This window comes from Manis javanica, chromosome 15, assembly GCF_040802235.1.
Source record: "Manis javanica isolate MJ-LG chromosome 15, MJ_LKY, whole genome shotgun sequence".
Taxonomy (NCBI): Eukaryota; Metazoa; Chordata; class Mammalia; order Pholidota; family Manidae; genus Manis; species Manis javanica.
Window position 1 is genome coordinate 32,008,321 of NC_133170.1, and position 19,332 is coordinate 32,027,652.

The 19,332-nt window shown below is 38.4% G+C and overlaps 2 protein-coding genes across 15 annotated transcripts in view; one reads left to right on the plus strand and one right to left on the minus strand.

Moving 5' to 3' along the window:
- Window positions 1–19,332, minus strand: part of DCP1B (decapping mRNA 1B) — a 62,329-nt gene that overhangs the window by 26,127 nt on the left and 16,870 nt on the right. The window lies entirely within an intron of this gene.
- Window positions 6,038–19,332, plus strand: part of CACNA1C (calcium voltage-gated channel subunit alpha1 C) — a 654,724-nt gene continuing 641,429 nt past the window's right edge. For 8 of the 12 annotated variants that reach the window (XM_037014885.2, XM_037014891.2, XM_037014892.2 and 5 more), the window contains exon 1: window positions 6,038–8,126. In XM_037014885.2, the coding sequence (XP_036870780.1) occupies window positions 7,988–8,126 (139 nt within the window). In that variant the 5' untranslated portion in view covers window positions 6,038–7,987. The remainder of the gene's footprint in view (window positions 8,127–19,332) is intronic. The other 4 variants (XM_037014889.2, XM_037014890.2, XM_037014896.2 and 1 more) reach the window with 1 other exon arrangement.

Consider the following 19,332-nt stretch of genomic DNA (forward strand, 5'->3'; position numbering starts at 1 on the left):
AGTAGTTTTGGAGTGGAGTCTTTAGGGTTTTTTATGTACAGTATCATATCATCTGCAAATAGTGACAGTTTAACTTCTTCTTTACCAATCTGGATTCCTTGTATTTCTTTGTTTTGTCTGATTGCCGTGGCTAGGACCTCCAGTACTATGTTAAATAACAGTGGGGAGAGTGGGCATCCCTGTCTGGTTCCCGATCTCAGAGGAAATGCTTTCAGCTTCTCGCTGTTCAGTATAATGCTGGCTGTGGGTTTATCATATATGGCCTTTATTATGTTGAGGTACTTGCCCTCTATTCCCATTTTGCTGAGAGTTTTTATCATGAATGGATGTTGAATTTTGTCAAATGCTTTTTCACCATCTATGGAGATGATCATGTAGTTTTTGTCTTTCTTTTTGTTGATGTGGTGGATGATGTTGATGGATTTTCGAATGTTGTACCATCCTTGCATGCCTGGGGTGAACCCCACTTGGTCATGGTGTATGATCCTTTTGATATACTGTTGAATTCTGTTTGCTAATATTTTATTGAGTATTTTTGCATCTACATTCATCAGGGATATTGGTCTGTAATTTTCTTTTTTGGTGGGGTCTTTGCCTGGTTTTGGTATTAGGGTGATGTTGACCTCATAGAATGAGTTTGGGAGTATTCCCTCTTCTTCTATTTTGTGGAACACTTTAAGGAGAATGGGTATTATGTCTTCTCTGTGTGTCTGATAAAATTCCGAGGTAAATCCGTCCGGCCCCGGGGTTTTGTTCTTGGGTAGTTTTTTGATTACTGTTTCAATTTCTTTGCTTGTAATTGGTTTGTTTAACTTTTGTGTTTCTTCCTTGGTCAGTCTTGGGAGGTTGTATTTTTATAGGAAGTTGTCCATTTCTTCTAGGTTTTCCAGCTTGTTGGCATATAGGTTTTCATAGTAGTCTTTAATAATTCTTTGTATTTCTGTGGAGTCTGTCGTGATTTTTCCATTCTCATTTCTGATTATGTTGATTTGTGTTGACTCTCTTTTTCTCTTAATAAGTTGGGCTAGAGGCTTATCTATTTTGTTTATTTTCTCAAAGAACCAGCTCTTGGTTTCATTGATTTTTGCTATTGTTTTATTCTTCTCAATTTTGTTTATTTCTTCTCTGATCTTTATTATGTCCCTCCTTCTGCTGACTTTAGGCCTCATTTGTTCTTCTTTTTCCAGTTTTAATAATTGTGATGTTAGACTATTCATTTGGGATTGTTCTTCCTTCTTCAAGTGTGCCTGGATTGCTATATACTTTCCTCTTAAGACTGCTTTCGCTGCATCCCACAGAAGTTGGGGCTTAGTGTTGTTGTTGTCATTTGTTTCTATATATTCCTTGATCTCTATTTTGATTTGTTCATTGATCCATTGATTATTTAGTAGCATGTTGTTAAGCCTCCATGTGTTTGTGAGCCTTTTTGTTTTCTTTGTAGAATTTATTTCTACTTTCATACCTTTGTGGTCTGAAAAATTGGTTGCTAGAATTTCAATATTTTGGAATTTACTGAGGCTCTTTTTGTGAGCTAGTATGTGGTCTATTCTGGAGAATGTTCCATGTGCACTTGAGAAGAATGTATATCCTGTTGCTTTTGGATGTAGAGTTCTATAGATGTCTATTAGGTCCATCTGTTCTAGTGTGTTGTTCAGTGCCTGTGTGTCTTTACTTATTTTCTGCCCGGTAGATCTATCCTTTGGGGTGAGTGGTGTGTTGAAGTCTCCTACAATGAATGCATTGCAGTCTATTTCCCTCTTTAGTTCTGTTAGTATTTGCTCCACATATGCTGGTGCTCCTGTATTGGGTGCATATATATTTAGAGTGGTAATATCCTCTTGTTGGACTGAGCCCTTTATCATTATGTAGTGTCCTTCTTTATCTCTTGTTACTTTCTTTGTTTTGAAGTCTATTTTGTCTGATATTAGTACTGCAACCCCTGCTTTCTTCTCACTGTTGTTTGCCTGAAATATGTTTTTCCATCCCTTGACTTTTAGTCTATGCTTATCTTTGGGTTTAAGGTGAGTTTCTTGTAAGCAGCATATAGATGGGTCTTGCTTTTTTATCCATTCTATTACTCTATGTCTTTTGATTGGTGCATTAAGTCCATTTACATTTAGGGTGACTATTGAGAGATATGCACTTATTGCCATTGCAGGCTTTAGATTCGTGGTTACCAAAGGTTCAAGGTTAGCTTCTTTAGTATCTTACTGCCTAACTTAGCTCACTTATTGAGCTGTTATATACACTGTCTGGAGATTCTTTTCTTCTCTCCCTTCTTATTCCTCCTCCTCCATTCTTCATATGTTGTGTGTTTTGTTCTGTGCTCTTTTTAGGGGTGCTCCCATCTAGAGCAGTCCCTGTAGGATGCCCTGTAGAGGTGGTTTGTGGGAAGCAAATTCCCTCAGCTTTTGCTTGTCTGGGAATTGTTTAATCCCATCATATTTAAATGATAGTCGTGCTGGATACAGTATCCTTGGTTCAAGGCCCTTCTGTTTCATTGCATTAAGTATATCATGCCATTCTCTTCTGGGCTGTAGGGTTTCTGTCGAGAAGTCTGATGTTAGCCTGATGGGTTTTCCTTTATAGGTGACCTTTTTCTCTCTAGCTGCCTTTAAAACTCTTTCCTTGTCCTTGATCCTTGCCATTTTAATTACTATGTGTCTTGGTGTTGTCCTCCTTGGATCCTTTCTGTTGGGAGTTCTGTGTAATTCCATGGTCTGTTCGATTATTTCCTCCCCCAGTTTGGGGAAGTTTACAGCAATTATTTCTTCAAAGAGACTTTCTATCCCTTTTCCTCTTTCTTCCTCTTCTGGTATCCCTATAATACGAATATTATTCCTTTTGGCTTGGTCACATATTTCTCTTAGTGTTGTTTCATTCCTGGAATCCTTTTATCTCTCTCTATGTCAGCTTCTATACGTTCCTGTTCTCTGGCTTCTATTCCTTCAATGGGCTCTTGCATCTTATCCATTCTGCTTATAAATCCTTCCAGGGATTGTTTCACTTCTGTGATCTCCTTCCTGACATCTGTGATCTCCTTCCGGACTTCATCCCACTGCTCTTGCATTTTTCTCTGCATCTCATCCCACTGCTCTTGCATTTTTCTCTGCATCTCATCCCACTGCTCTTGCATTTTTCTCTGCATCTCATCCCATTGCTCTTGCATTTTTCTCTGCATCTCTGTCAGCATGTTCATGATTTTTATTTTGAATTCTTTTTCAGGAGGACTAGTTAGGTCTGTCTCCCTCTCAGGTGTTGTCTCTGTGATCTTTGTCTGCCTGTTGTTTTGCCTTTTCATGGTGATAGAGATAGTTTGCAGAGCTGGTACAAGTGACCGCTGGAAGAGCTTCCCTTCTTGTTGGTTTGTGGCCTTTTCCTGGGAGAATAGCGACCTCTAGTGGCTAGTGCTGGGCAGCTGTGTGCAGACAGGGCTTCTGCTTCCTGCCCAGTTGCTTTGGGGTTTATCTCCGCTGTTGCTGTGGGCTTGGCCTGGCTGGGGCTGTTCCTCCAAAATGGTGGAGCCCCGTTGGAGGGGGAGCGGCCGGGAGGCTATTTATCTCTGTAAGGGGCCTCTGTGCTCCCTGCTGCCCAGGGGGGTAGAGTGCCCAGAGATCCCCAGATTCCCTGCCTCTGGTCTAAGTGACCTGTCCTGCCCCTTTAAGACTTCCAAAAAGCACTCTCCAAACCAAAACAACAACAGCAACAATGAGAGAGGGAACAGAAAGGAAAAAACACACGATTTTTTTTTTTTTTTTCCTCAGGTGCCGGTCCCAGGCACCCGCTCACTGGTCCTGCTGCCCTGTCTCCCTAGCACCAGGGTCCCTGTCCTTTCAAGGCTTCCAAAAAGCACCCACCCACCGGTCCCGCAGGGAAGGAACGCGCGATATTCTTTGTCCTCAGGCACTGGTCCCAGGCACCCGCTCACCAGTCCCGCCGCCCTGCCTCCCTAGCACCGGGGTCCCTGTCCCTTTAAGGCTTCCAAAAAGCACTCGCCAAAAAGAGAGAAAAAAAGGGGAAAAACGCGCGATTTCCTCCGTCCTCAGGTGCCGGTCTCAGGCACCCGCCCACCGGTCCCACAGGGAAAAACGCGCGATATTCTTTGTCCTCAGGCGCCGGTCCCAGGCACCCGCTCACCAGTCCCGCCGCCCTGCCTCCCTAGCACCGGGGTCCCTGTCCCTTTTAGGCTTCCAAAAAGCACTCGCAAAAAAGAGAAAAAAAAAAGGGGAAAAACGCGCGATTTCCTCTGTCCTCAAGTGCCGGTCTCAGGCACCCGCCCCCCGGTCCCGCAGGGAAAAACGTGGGATATTCTTTGTCCTCAGGCGCCGGTCCCAGGCACCCGCTCACCAGTCCCGCCACCCTGCCTCCCTAGCACCGGGGTCCCTGTCCCTTTAAGGCTTCCAAAAAGCGCTCGCCAAAAAGAGAAAAAAAAAGGGGAAAAACGCGCGATTTCCTCCGTCCTCAGGCGCCGGTCTCAGGCACCTGCCCGCTGGTCCCGCAGGGAGAAACGCGGGATATTCTTTGTCCTCAGGTGCCGGTCCCAGGCACCTGCTCACCGGTCCCGCCACCCTGCCTCCCTAGCAACGGGGGCCTGTCCCTTTAAGGCTTCCAAAAAGCACTCGCCAAAAAAAAACCGCACCAGTTTCTTTCCACCCGCTGGGAGCCGGGGGGAGGGGTGCTCGGGTCCCGCCGGGCCGGGGCTTGTATCTTACCCCCTTCGCAAGGCGCTGGGTTCTTGCAGGTGTGGATGTGGTCTGGATGTTGTCCTGTGTCCTGTGGTCTCTATTTTAGGAAGAGTTTTCTTTGGTATATTTTCATAGCTCTATGTGTTTTTGGGAGGAGATTTCCACTGCTCTACTCACGCCGCCATCCTGGCTCCGCCCTCCCTCTTTAATTTATTATTTTTATTTTGGTATCATTAATCTACAATTACATGAGGAACATTACGTTTGCTAGACTCCCCCCATCACCAAATCCCCCCCACAAACACCATTAGTCACTGTCCATCAGCATAGTAAGATGCTGTAGAATCACTACTTCTGTGTTGCACAGCCCTCTCCGTGCCCCACACACACATTATACATGCTAATTGTAATGTCCCCTTTCCTTTTCCCCCCATTATTCCTTCCTTCCCACCCATCCTCCCCAGTCCCTTTCCCTTTGGTAACTGTTAGTCCATTCTTGGGTTCTGTGATTCTGCTGCTGTTTTGTTCCTTCAGTTTTTTTCTTTGTTCTTATACTCCAGATATGAGTGAAATCATTTGGTACTTGTCTTTCTCTGCCTGGCTTATTTCATTGAGCATAATACCCTCTAGCTCCATCCACGTTGCTGCAAATGGTAGGATTTGTTTTCTTCTTATGCCTAGCACTGGAATTTTTGAAGCCCTCAGAGAAACATGTAGTGGTCTGCAAGCACACACACAGCCGATAAAAGTAATTGTCCTTAAAAACCTAGCAGCTGAACAGAAGCCATTTGGCAAATGCTTCTTAAGCCAATGAATACAGATTAAAAATGAAATCCAAATTTCTAAACTCGTTGCTTTGAAATGTCATTGTTTCTATACTCCATTTGCACATTTCAAACACATATTTAATCTTTATTTTTAAGTGTCCTGACACCTGATACACAAATTAGGCCTAGAAGCCTCTCTTCCCTCTCCTTCTCCCAAGAATATGTTAACTAAAAGAATGGTTTTGTAAGCTTTAAGTTAGGATAAGGTGCAGGGAAAAATTAAACTCAGTAAGTTTCTGACTTTAATACTTAAGTATAGAAAAATACAGTTGTTGAAAGATTAGATGTAATATGACTGAACATTTAGTGATGAAAGGAAAAGGTTATAATAATATAGCTGCTATTGATGCATTTAACAATTTTCAAATACACTGTATACTTCAGTATGTACCTGTGTACATCACTTTTATGGCAAAGGTTAAATAGTTCAAAAATACATTTATAAATTTCTAGTTGAGGATAGGGTTGTATTAATAATACAAACAATGCATTAACTACATATGCATTTAAAAAATCTTCATTGAAAATAGCAGCAATTTTATGACAGGAATGAAAACAAACAGAATATATTTTTTAAAGTGTTTAAGGCTTAATCTTTCAAAACATTTAATTATGTCAATATTACTTGGTCATTAAAACAGCTGTGATATTTTGACTTCTTTTTCCCATTCACCTGACCAATGCCTTTGGTGTGGATTTCTGTTTGTCAGTAATGACTCAGGTATCAAAAGATAAGGGAAATGTCTTTTTAGTGCTATTTTAAGAAGACATCTTAAAAAGGAACCCTATAAATCTGAATTACCAACTTGCCAGAAGGTGGCAATGACTGGGTTTTTGACTCATTGCATGATTAGTGTACCAGGAATCTATCTTACCTACCTACATGTGAAGGGGAAAAGAAGAAAAAAAGCCCTCCAGCTTTTTCTTGAACAGGACCATTTTATCCTCTTAGAAACACATACGCACATTCTTCTTTGATACACTGACAATCCCTTGAAAAAGGTATCTGAGCTCTGAAGCCCACATGCTGAGACAGCCGTAATATCAAAAAGAAATTTTCATCCCAAGACCATTAAATGTGTATCTCAAAACTTTTTATTCAAGGTTGTTTCCAGTCTGACACTAATTCCTTACAAAGGTGGCCCACCCACATTCCTGTCCACTAACCCGCTGAGCCTCATATTCTTCTAAGTAGAAGTGGGCTGGGCCACCAACGTTCAGTGATGGTGAATCTGGACACGTTTGTGTGTTTGGTATCTTCCATCCTGGTTACAAAGTAGGAGCCTGGTCTATTTTTAGGCTACAGTGAAAATTTTCTTTCCTTGGAGACTGAATTTTCCAAAACTATTGAAGTAGAAATGTGGTAGCAGGGGAGAAAAACCCAGCATGACTACGTGATCTCAGGCCAAATGGTAGAGGAAAACCAGCCACTTGTGTCTCATTAGTAGGACATTTCAGTAGAAATACTTCGGTGTCATTGTTTTTTTTTACATATTTGTGGCATTTGACAAAGGAACTAGGTTTTCGTAAGGATAAGATGCCAAGGAAACTGTTGATACAAATAGAAAAGCAGTTTGACGGTGTTGTTCCTCCGAGGAAACTGAGATGCAAATTTAGCAAGGGAAAGCACTATGAGATCATCTTTCAGATGTCAATGCAGAATGAAGGCAACACTGGGTTTGTAGTAATTATTTAAGACATTGTGGAGATTTCTTTAGGACCTGGCCATTTACCTCAAAAGCAACACAACTTTAAGATTAAAATGGATCATTTTGAAACAGCCTCCAGTTAATATTTAGTTTGAACATAAAATTTAAATAGTCAAGGGGAAAAAAAACAGACTTCCCAGCAACAGTTCTGGCTACTGAAAGGGTAGCACCAGGATAATCTGTAGAACTAGGTCTTTTTTTTTCTCCTTAAAATAGTTTTGCTTCTTGAGCTGCATTCCCTGGGAAAGGGGCAGTGAATTACATTAAAGGGCACATTCCCACTGGAGTTTTCCGCCTCTTAGGGCCAAGGTCTCCCAACCCCTGGACAGACCTATCACTCTTCTACACCAGAGGGTACATCATAGCAGCTCGTGGTGATGTGTGAAAACCAGAGACCAGCATGCCTGAGGGAGGTGATGAGCTGACAGGCTGACAGAAACCATTCCCTTCACATTTCAATCCCAGTTTTCCTGCAAAGCCACTGGGTGAGAGCCCAACCTTGTGTAGGTGGTGAGAACAGGAGGGAAGACAGCAAAGGACAGGTTGAGAAGAACAGACAGTGTAGTTTTCAGAATTCTAAACCTTAAAAAAATTACTATAACCTGTTTGCAGTGACATGATACAGCTGCAAAAACCTATGTAATGCTGAAATGTTACTGAGGGAATGGTTTCTAGGTTTTAAAAAACAACAAGGAGAAAAGTTCACGAGCAGGATATTTGCTTATTTTTAAAAGCTGACCTGCTAGTACACATCTGGGGATTCGCCATGCTTCGAGCCTTCGTGCAGCCCGCCACGCCTGCCTACCAGCCGCTTCCTAGTCACTCACCTGCCGAAACAGAGTTGACGTTTAAGGGCACTGTGGTGCATGAAGCCCAACTCAACTGTTTCTACATCCCTCCTGGAGGTAAGAACCCAAAAGTCGAGTGAGCAATAGGAAGAACATGGTGAAATTTACTCTAAACTATTCTAATGATGCATAGAGTATGTGACTCCCCTACTCTAAGAACTCATGGCAATACTCTTTGTATTTAACACAGGACTTTCAACAGCACTGTTGTGAAATTTTGCCTAAAACTGCACTGTTCTGATTTATGTCACACTTTAGAAATTTTTAGTAGAAAAGCAGCAGTGCTTCAGGCAACAGGCAATGCAGTATTGCCTTTACTTTTCTATTAAAACACCAATTTTCCACTTTCCTCATGTCTGAATATTTGTAGGTATACACAGACAAAAGAGATAACAAGCTGAATTATATCCAATGATATTTTCTTCTTTTGTAATTTCTTCGGGAAAATCTAAAGCTGATCAAATTTTAAGAGGCTAGTCAAGAAGTCATTAGACACCATACCAAATGTCCTAAATACACATTCATTTGGGTCCTTTGATCTTATTAGTATCAGTTTTTTTGGAGTATACTGGTTTAAGCTCCTAATGAATATTTCTATACAATCTGTTCTTTTAAGACATTTATCATTTGTTCAATATTTTACCCAAAATGCCTTTCATCTCCAAATCATGAATGGTAGCTTGCAATCTTTTAACAAGAATTCATGCTAACGTTTGTGCATTATTTCCATACAGTTAGTAAGTAGATAATACATAATTACACAGGAAAAGTTTTAATAGGCAGGATAAGGATATCTGATTTGGTGATTCTTCCCCCATTCCCTCTCTCTACAAATAATCTCACTAACTTCTCTCAGAAGTGTAGGGATTTATTTGCCTTAGTATGCAGTACAGAAGGCATTTAAGTTCTCTCTTTTCACTAGGAAAGCCATGGAGATGTGGCAGCATAAAGTTATACAAATCTCTTCTGTGCACTGAAGGATAAACCAAAAATTAAAAATTCTTTCAAACCCCATTCCCTTTATGAAGTATTTCTCAAACAATCCCAATGTGAGGACCAAGAGCATCTCATCATATATTTGGTGTATGCTTTTGAGACTTTATTAGAATACCGTATTTCTTGATTTAGCATATCATTTATCTAGTTCAAGAGTGTAAGTCTGACCACATTGAGAATGACTTGGTACTGGCATTTGGTTGTGAGCACACACACACAGCTACCACCCTTCTGGAAGATCACAAGATAGTTAAAACATTAGGAAGTTAGAAACATGAAATTTTAGAGCTGGAAGTCAGCTAAGAAGTGTGCACGCCACCTATTTCACTCATGAGGAACGTGTGGTCTGACAAGGCTAACTGACCTAGCCAAAGTCATTTTTCCTGGTTCAGTCTGTCTTATAAATGAAATACGGTATTAAACCAGTTTTCATGTTGACTGACTTGTAGGCTTGGCTATAAAAGATGGGAATTCATCTTTTTAAACCAAGGTTCACATGGACACTCTAAAGAACAAAAAGGAGGATGAGAGGGAGGAGAGGAGGGAGGAAATGAGTGTGAAAGGAAGGGAGGGAGGGAGGGAAGAGGCAGAGAAAGATGGAATCTGAGGCTTAGAGGACTGGCTGCGATGCTAGAGCAGCGGTCACCTTGCCAATGTGCTGGCATCACAGATGGGGGACAGGCTGTGGCTGCTCTGTGCTGATTCTGCACCCCCTTTGGAATGCTTTGCACTGAAACACTTTCCTTCTTCACGTTCTTTAATACCCTTAGAGCAATGTTCCTTCATTCACCTTCTGCCTGAGCTTTACTGACCAAACGCGGACACAATATTGTAAAACAAAATCCTCGCTGCCACTGCAAGTCTGCATAGCACTGTTATCTTTGGCCCCTGGTCTGGTTCTTTTCATACGATATCGTTTTACCGCGCCTCACACATCAGCGATCCCATGATCTCAAAATATTGGAAAGTTCATAGTAGATGAGAAGCAGTTTCTATTATGGGTGACTAATACTCATGAACGTTTTCGGGAAAACAATAGAAAACCTAACAACTACTGTGAAGTAAAAACAACATTTCTCTTTCTAAATAAATTAACTTCATTAGAAAGCTAATGACATAAAAACAAAAACCTCTCAATGAAAGTATTGTACTAATTTGGATTAAATTAATACATATCTCTGATCATAAATGGTAATTTATCTTCAAAGAAAAAGATGGGTCTTTTAAAAAGTTTTTTTTTTATAACAAACGCATGTTATATCATTAGACCTTCCTAATCTCCACAGAACTCAGTATCCCCTCAAAATGGGAACCTCAAGGTCTGCTATTACCCTCAGGTTCATGAAAGGTCAGATGGAATCTTCTTCATTGTATACTAACTTCTTCCTAATTTTATTTATTTTAGGGAATGTTCCTTTAAGAGATTTAACAGAATAAATAGTTTTAAAAATAGGAAGCAGAAAGAGTCATAGGTAATAATAAATAGGGACAACTTATCCTGTTTTAGTGGTCATTTAAATTTGTTTTCATTTCATTCATAATCGTGAAGATTCATTTCAGAATCTCCAAGGCCACAAACAACAAACGTGCACTCCCAGTCTTTCCCCTCTGAGCTCCTGCTCACCCTCAAGGACTCAGTCTTTCTCATTCCTCCAGGGATAAACAGTTCAACTTCTTTGCTCCCACATATTTTTTGTACATCCTTGTACTAAAAAAATTAAGTGCATATGATAATTCAGTATTTACACAACTGTTCCCTCCACTAGACTACGAGGTCCTAGAGGGTAGGACCTTGTTAATATACCCAGCATGATGGCTGGATTGTGGTGGGCGTTCTACAAACATTTGTTGAGTTGAAATCTAAGACTTCAGGATCTTATACCAACAATACTCCTTGTAATTGCTAATACGGTTATCACTGTGCTGGCTTAATTAAAAATCAAAGAGTAGATATGCTAGACCCTCTGCATCAACTGATTACACCTTCTACCAAAGATCACAGCATGGGGGTCTCTGCACTTCACACCCTGTATGCTTCTAACTTAACTCAGAGCTTATTTTGCTTCAAATATTTGATAATCTTAGGTATAAGTAATGTTGATGGGATTTTGTGATTAGGATATGAGCTCCCTAGGATTGTATATATCTATTGATCCACACTGTGTAGACGCTAATGTACTCATTTTATGTGTATTTATGATTACCACAACCATATGGCATTCTTCCTGATTGACTACCTGTCAGACACTGGCAGCTAAGAGCTCAAAGAATGCAATTCATCCGCAAAATCACATGTACTTCTCTTCAGAGTATAACTAATAGTACCTTGATCTAGCAGAGAAAAGATTTCATATTCCAGTCATGTCTGATAATAGTAATCTGAAGCTTACATAAACAAGTACCTAAATAATCGTAAAAATATAATATTTATGCAATGTCAATTATTCCAGCAACTCACTGAAAATGTATTATCTTAAGTGAATCTCAATGTATCAAATTAAAGTTAGTCTCCTATCAATGTAGTTTGAGAAGTATATGTTAAAGCTAAACATAAAACAGTATTTTTGCAGTTCAACAACTTGTTTCAATCAAGTTCCTCATGTTTGAATCAGATTGTTTAATCAAGAGTTTAATAATGCTAAGAATAGCTTTGCTGGAAATGAGATTCTCGAGGACCCTACAGCAGTGGTGGCAGAAGGCGCCTGGCGCTCCTTCTCAACAAGGCGACATGGCCGGAGTGTCTGCACCTTCTCATCTCAGCCTGAATCTGAAGTTATGGGTATAGGAGATGCCACCGTTTCCCAAAGCCCTTTAAGCAACTGAATTATGTGTGGTTCTTAACTTAAATTAGAGCTCTACTGTTGTGAGTAGGATGACTATAACACTAGTTCTGGGCTGAACCTCATTTCTTTCTCCAAAATCCATAAGAACATGAAAAATGATAATTTTTCCTACTGTGGGTTAAGAAGTAAATTAATCCAGTAGTTCCATGCTGATTATTTGAAACTATTTTCTAAGTGACTTTGGACAAATATCAGTCATATAAGTGACTCTACAAGAACAGACATGAACACGTAGTGTAGCCATAATGAGCACCTAATGTTGCAGAGACTGTGTGCAGGTTAGGAAGACTGAGAGATGCTTCAGGCGTTACACATTTCAAAAAATGTTCTGGAATCCAGTTTTTCTCTGCCAAGATTTAGACTTCTACCACGCCAAACTGAGCTCTCAAAACCAAATGTAAAATACAGTCTATCTCTGAGTCACAAATGCAGAGTAGGAATCCAAGTAGCATTACTATGTGCGTGTTTCCTTGGCAAAGTCAAGAATCTTAAGTCTTTATGGCTTAGGATAAAATATGACTTCACTTTAACTTTAGTCTCATGCAGCATCTGCATATTACTATATATGACTTTGCCACATGGGTTCCTCCCATCTGCATATACCATATTGTTAAGTTACACATTTAGAGACGGATAGGTTTTCCCATTAAATTCATGTGAATTCCTATATACAGTGAGTCCCCTAGTAATGAATGGTGGAAGTGTAGAAGGAACCTCAGAGAGAAAGCATTGTGTGTGTGTGTGTGCGTGTGTGTGTGTCAAGTAGTTATCTGATATTACCATTCAACACATGGAAATACAAAAACATGAAACCCAGAAATACCACGAGGCTCCAAAGTGAAATTCTGCTTTACAAGAGGCTTTCTAGAGCCTTCTTTGACAGAATGTCAGTTCTTCAGATGAACAGTCTCCTTTAGAGTTGAGATCTCTTCCTTTTGGCATGACCTGAGCAGTGACAGAACAAAAATGTGATTCTGGGTTTCAGGTCAGTGACAGGCTTCATCACTCAAGTCACAGTAGATGTATAACCCTTAATCATATGGTGATCAATGCTGCATGATAAAGAGAGCAATTTTTCCATTAGAATGGCAAAGGAGGCTTATAGACTCAGAATAAGATTCAGTGACATTATATTGTTTGATTGGGTGGTCTTCTTTCTCATTAAGACAGACTTTGCTGGCAGAGTCTTTGAAGGATATCCTTGAAGGATATCTAAGCAACCAGCCACTCCTCTCACCTGCAGTAAGAGAGCGGCAAGACTGTGTACTTATCCATTCTAACTGGATAGGAAATGTCAAAGTCCTTGCCTCCCATTTCATACTGTACATGATTTGAATGAGTTTGCTGTAAGGATTTTATATCACTGGGCAGATCCCAAAGAGAATGGCATTTTATTGTTATTCCTGCTAATACTAAGATTCTGCCTAGTAAAACTGTCAAGTATTTTAGTCATATAATTACTTTAAAGAGATGTTTCTTGACTCTAGAGGGCTTTGATTCAATATTCCCTAAAATTATATGCAAAATGGTATGTATATATGAAACAGACTCTTTTGTAGGTGGGGAGGTACATAACATAGACACCCCAAACAATGCCTGGCACATAGCAGGCAATCAACAAATACCTGAGGAAGCAGGGAAGGGAGGGAGGCAGGAAGTTCATCAGTTTCTCATAGGAGTTAGGATCCAAAGAAAGTTAAGAACTACTATCTGAGGCTGTCAGTATACCAGTAAATATCCTAGAATGGAAACATAACTCTCAATTATCTGTGGGCAGATAATGTAACTTTCATTTTCTTAGTAATAAATTTACACAGGGTTCACTTTTAACCCTTCAAATTACTTTTGTAATAATTGACTGACTTGATTATAAGGTTAAGAAAACAGATGAATAAAGTCTCAAGGTCTTAGAATTTGTGAAGTTGGATGACTTTTTATTCTTCCATGTGGCCTGAACTCTAGGAAAGGGATTAAAAAGCACAGACTTCTTAGCATCCTAAGCCATGCAAAGGGTGAACCACGCAGTTCAGGTTTGATTACTGCTTTGCATTAGCTTGAGAGGTAGGATTTTCAGTCCTGTCAGGACTGGCAAACAGGGAGGAATTCTGGAAGCTGAGCAACTTTGTGGCTCCTTCTCAATCACCCCAAGCAGAGTATCTTCAAAACTAGACAAAAATATTGTAAATCCATCCACACATAACAATTCTAGAATATAAAGGATTTGGGAATTACTCTAATAAGTACATGTACATTTTGTACATGTCTAGTTCTTATCCAGATCTGTTCATTTTCTGTTTATTTGAGACTATAGAACACATATAAAACATAAGATGTAGTCTCTGTCCCTAAGAGGCCTGTAATTTATTACTCATGTCACTGCCTTCTCAATAGGTCAATAATCAATAACCGACCAATTAATGGTAGTATAATAAAAGAGCAAATGTTTCACAAAAAGCATTCTAAGTAGTGAGCAATGTTGTTTCCAAATTATGACCTGTCTTTGTTTGCAAATTTACCTTTCTTACTGCTATTATTTACTATCTATACTTAGCATCCTCAGCCATGCATTTCATGGTACATTTCAACTGGAGCTTTGGAAGAAGTGAAAGCTTACACCTCATAATATGTTCAGTAATAGCCATAAAAAAAAGACCTATAATTCTATGTGAAAATCTTATTGTTACTGTATATTTTGTTCTAGGGAAAGGACTGCAGAATATTCGCTTAGGCTTCTCTCTGCTAGAAAAACTGCCTTTTTAAAAAAGTTAATTCCTTCTACTCAAGAAAAAAGATTAAGTTTTGTACAGGTTTTCATTATTTTCAGTAAAAAGGAAACACTTTTTTCTTTTTTAGAGAAAGCATGTAGAGAAATCAGATGTCCCAAGCCAGAGGACCTGAAATTACTTAAAACCTTCATTTGAAATCAGGTTACATGGAAGTCTCTGTTGTCACTTCGGTTTAAAGTCCTGAAGATGTATTTTAGAATAAGGATAGTTGTATTTCCAGGTTGAGGAAGCCAAGATACAAATTTGAGAAGGGTTAGTGTAACATTCTAATTAACTTAGAAGAGAACAGATCCAAGGTTAGAAGAAACAGTGGTTAATAAATGACAGGATAAAAAAGAAAGGTACCAAGTTATATGTAAGTATTCTTTAGTTTTCTTTTATAAACTCAATCATTTCTACTTTTTTAAATGGAAAACTACTTTATATACAAAATGCACAGAACTTAAAAAGTGCTGTTTGATTGGTTTTGACAATAATACACTGTCATGTAATCCACCCCAAACAAGATATAACATTTTTACCACCTTCCAGTCAACAACTGCCCTTCCACCACCAATGCCAGCAATCATTCCTTTCTGATCTGTATCACTATTAATGTTTTGCCTGTTCTTAGACTTCAGACAAATGGGATATACTCTTGTGGACGGCTTCCTTCATTCAGGATGTTTTAGAGATTTGTCTGTGTTGCGGAATGATCAGCAGTTCATTACCGTTTATTGCTGAGTAGCGTTCCATCATAGGGATATACCATTTGTTTATACGTTTACTTACTGATGGATGGACATGTGGGTTGTTTCTAGTTTGTTTTTGGTTTTTGCTATTATAAATAAAATTGCTATTGAACATTTGTATAAAAGTCTTCATGTAGACATATGTTTTCATTTCTCTTAAGTAAATACCTATGAGTGGAACTTGCTGGATCATATGATAATTATGTTTGCATTTATAAGAAATTGCCAAACAATTATCCACAGTGGTTGCACCATACTACCCTCCCATCAGCAATGTATAAGAATTTCAGTTGCTCCACATTCTCACTGACACTTGGTAAAGTCAGTCATTTTAATTTTAGCCATTTTAGTAAGTTATGTGGTATTGTCATGCTGGCTTTAATTTGCATATCCATCCAATGTCCAATAAGTATATGAAAAAATGCTCAACCAGTTAGTTACAGTAAAATGCAAATTAAAACAATGAGATATCACTTCAGAATAGCTGAAATTAAAGGGAACAATAATATGTCAACAAAGTGTTGACAAGGATACAAAGCAACTGGAACTCATATATTATTGGAGAGAGAATAAACAGGCACACAACTTTGAAACTGTTCAGCAGTACCTACTAAAGCCAAACAAACCCCTATACTATAAGGGGTTGGTACAAATCCAAAATAAATGACAGCATATATCCACCTAAAAAACATGAACTAGAACTTTATCCAAAAGAGTTCAAAACTAGAAATAAACTCAGATACCCATTCATAAGAGAATGAGTTAAGAGGCTGCAATATACTGATGCCACAGAACACTATACAGCAATAAAAAGGAATAAACTGTTGCTATACCCAATAACTCACAAGTCCCTGATGATGAATGTTGAGCACCTCTTTATTGGCTATTTGTATATCTTATTTTGTAAAGTGGTTGTTATATATTTTTCCTATTTTCAAATTGGACTGTCTTCCTAATTTTGAGTTCTAAGAGTTAGTTACATATAAGTACTACATCAGCATAGGTAGTATGAATATTTTTACCTAGTCTGTGGCTTGCCTTTACATTTTCTGAAAGGTATTTTTAGAACAGAAGTTTTTAATTTGATAAAATTTCTACTTTTAATGGGGTACAGTTGGCTTTTTTAATGGTAAATGCTCACAACATTCAATTTAAATCTAGTGTTTGGCAATACCTGTTATTGTTTTTAATAAAGAGTTATAGATTTGATTTCTTCTACAAAAATGGAATAGAGGATTTCTTATTTAATCCTCAGAAACAATACCTATAGCAGAAGCATTACTGTTTATACCCATATAGCCATGTTTTATAGGGTCACCAGAAAACAGGGACATGACCTATTTTAATGTAACATGGTTAAAATGCCAACTTTGAAATAGTGAATAAACTTCTAAATATCAAACCAGAATATCTTAAGAGTAAAATAACTTGAAGGATAAAGTAAAATGTTTTTTAAAACTTTTTTTATAAAGTTTTATAAATTCACATAGATGAACTTAACATATCCCCACATTATACATCTCCTCCTAGAACTATTACATTTTTCAAGACAAGGAGTTTTGAATTCTCACAACTTGCAAATTTTTTCTAGGAACTTTAAGGTAAATGTTATGACTATATAAAATCAACTGCTGCTAAAATTTAGTATTTTAAGTTTCTATCCAGGAACCACAGAATTTAAAGTTTTCCTTATTGTCTGTTGGATAATGCCCAAAAGAAAAAAGACTGAAGGAGTAGGTATGAAATTTGGGGTTAAGCTTTTTGGTTGCTTTGAATAAATAAATCTAATAAAGACAACTCAGTACTTATTGCAATTATTTAATTGTACGCTCTGAATGCAAGGAGTTAACCGCTGTAGGGGGGTGGAAAGATACCTTGCCATTAGCTTTTATTCTGATAGAGAAAACAAGGACAAATATCATACATAAGGTAGAATCTAAGCACTAGTAAGTGCTTGTTGTCTAACTAGCTCAACATTTAGCATATTATTTTAACATATACATGTCTGCTTTTTGTGCTAAGATAGCAAACTCAAAGAGGGAAAGGGTTCATTACTGAACTCTCAAAACCCAGCACAGAATCAGTATCACTAGACAAATGCTCAATAAATACTTACGAAAGTCAACATAAGAGAGGTGTATGTTGCAGCAAAAAATCACAGCTAGATAAAGTAATTAGAGTAATATTAGAGAAAAGTCAAGTTTCAGTTGGGTTTTGAAACTCAAGCAGAATTTGTCTGGTAGGAAGTGGTCAGGCTGAAGGAGAAAATTCAAGGAGAAACAAAGAATAAACTTGTTTAAAAGCACAGAGGTAAGAAATTAAAGAGTATTCTGCAAAAGCATATATAGATCTTTTCACTTATAAGGGGCTTTGGTCTCAATAAACCCATTGTTAAGTTGAAAATATTCTGTCAAAAATGCATTTGATATATCTAACCTACCAAATATAATAGCTTAGTCTTGCCTACCTTAAACATGCTCAGAACACTTAAAATAGTGATTAGTTGGGCAAAGTAAGCTAACACAAAGCCTATTTTATAATAAAGTGTGGAATATCTCATGCAATTTATTGAATACTGTACTGAAAATGAAAACAGCATGGTTGTAAGTCCATCAGTTTCTGACCTGCATGGCCTCAGGATTGGGAGCTGCAGCTCCTGCCCTGCCCAGCATCACACGAAAGGACTGTACTGCATCTCTCACTAGCCCAGGGAACCATCAAAATTCAAAATCTGAAGTATCGTTTCTACTGGACATGTGTCATTTTCACACCATTATAAAGTTGAAAACTTTTAAGTCAAACCACTGTAACTTGGGAACTGTCTGTAGTTGTGTTAGTTAGAACAGAAGGCAAATGGACAAGAGTACTGCTAGACTTGGCCAGACAGGTAAAATGGGGACTGACATAGCAAGCAGTCTATGTCTGGTGAAAGGTCTAGTTGGTAGACTTTCAAGTTTTTAAGCAGGAAAATGACTTGTGCTTTAGGGAGATAAACCTGGTAGTGGTTTTGTAGGCAGGACATAAGCAGATTATAAGGCTAATGATGTACCTTTTTATATGTATGCCTGGGATGGTTTGCTAGTATTTTTTCATTGTGGTAAAATATAAATAACATGAAGTTTACCATTTTAACTATTTCTAACTGTACAGTTCAGTGGTATTAAGTACACTCACAACATTGCACAACCATCACCACATCTCCAGAACTTCTCCAAACTAAAATTCTGTACCCATTAAACACTAACTCCCCATTCCCTCCTCCCCTCAGCCCTAACCATTATTCTGCTTTGTCTATGAGTTTGACTATTCTAGGTATCTCATGTAAGTGGAACCATACCATAGTTACCCATTTGTGTCTGGCTTATTTCACTTAGCATCCATGTTGCTAAGGTTCATCCATGTTGTAACATGTATCAGAATTTCATTCCTTTTTAAGACTGAATAATATTCCAGTGTGTGTGTGTGTGTGTGTGTGTGTGTTTATCACATTTTGTTTATTCATCCACCCATCAGTGAACATTTGGGTTGTTTCCACCTTTTGATTTTTTGATTATTGTGTGAATAATGCTGCTATGACATTATTTGGCTGGTATTTTGTTGATGATTTTTTTTATATTCACAAGAGACATGGGTCTATAATTTTCTTATAATGTCACTGTCTTGTTTGGTTATCAGGATAATGCTGCTCTCATAAAACAAGTTGGAAAGTATTCCCTCCTAGTTTCTGGACGAGACTGTAGAATTGGTATTATTACTTCCTTAAATGTTTGTAGAATCACCAGTAAAACTATCTGGGCCTGAAGCTTTTTTTACTAGAAAATTTTATACTACAAATTCAACACCTTTAATAGATATGAGACCTCAGGTTATTTACTTCTTTTTGAGTACATTTGGGTGATTTGCATTT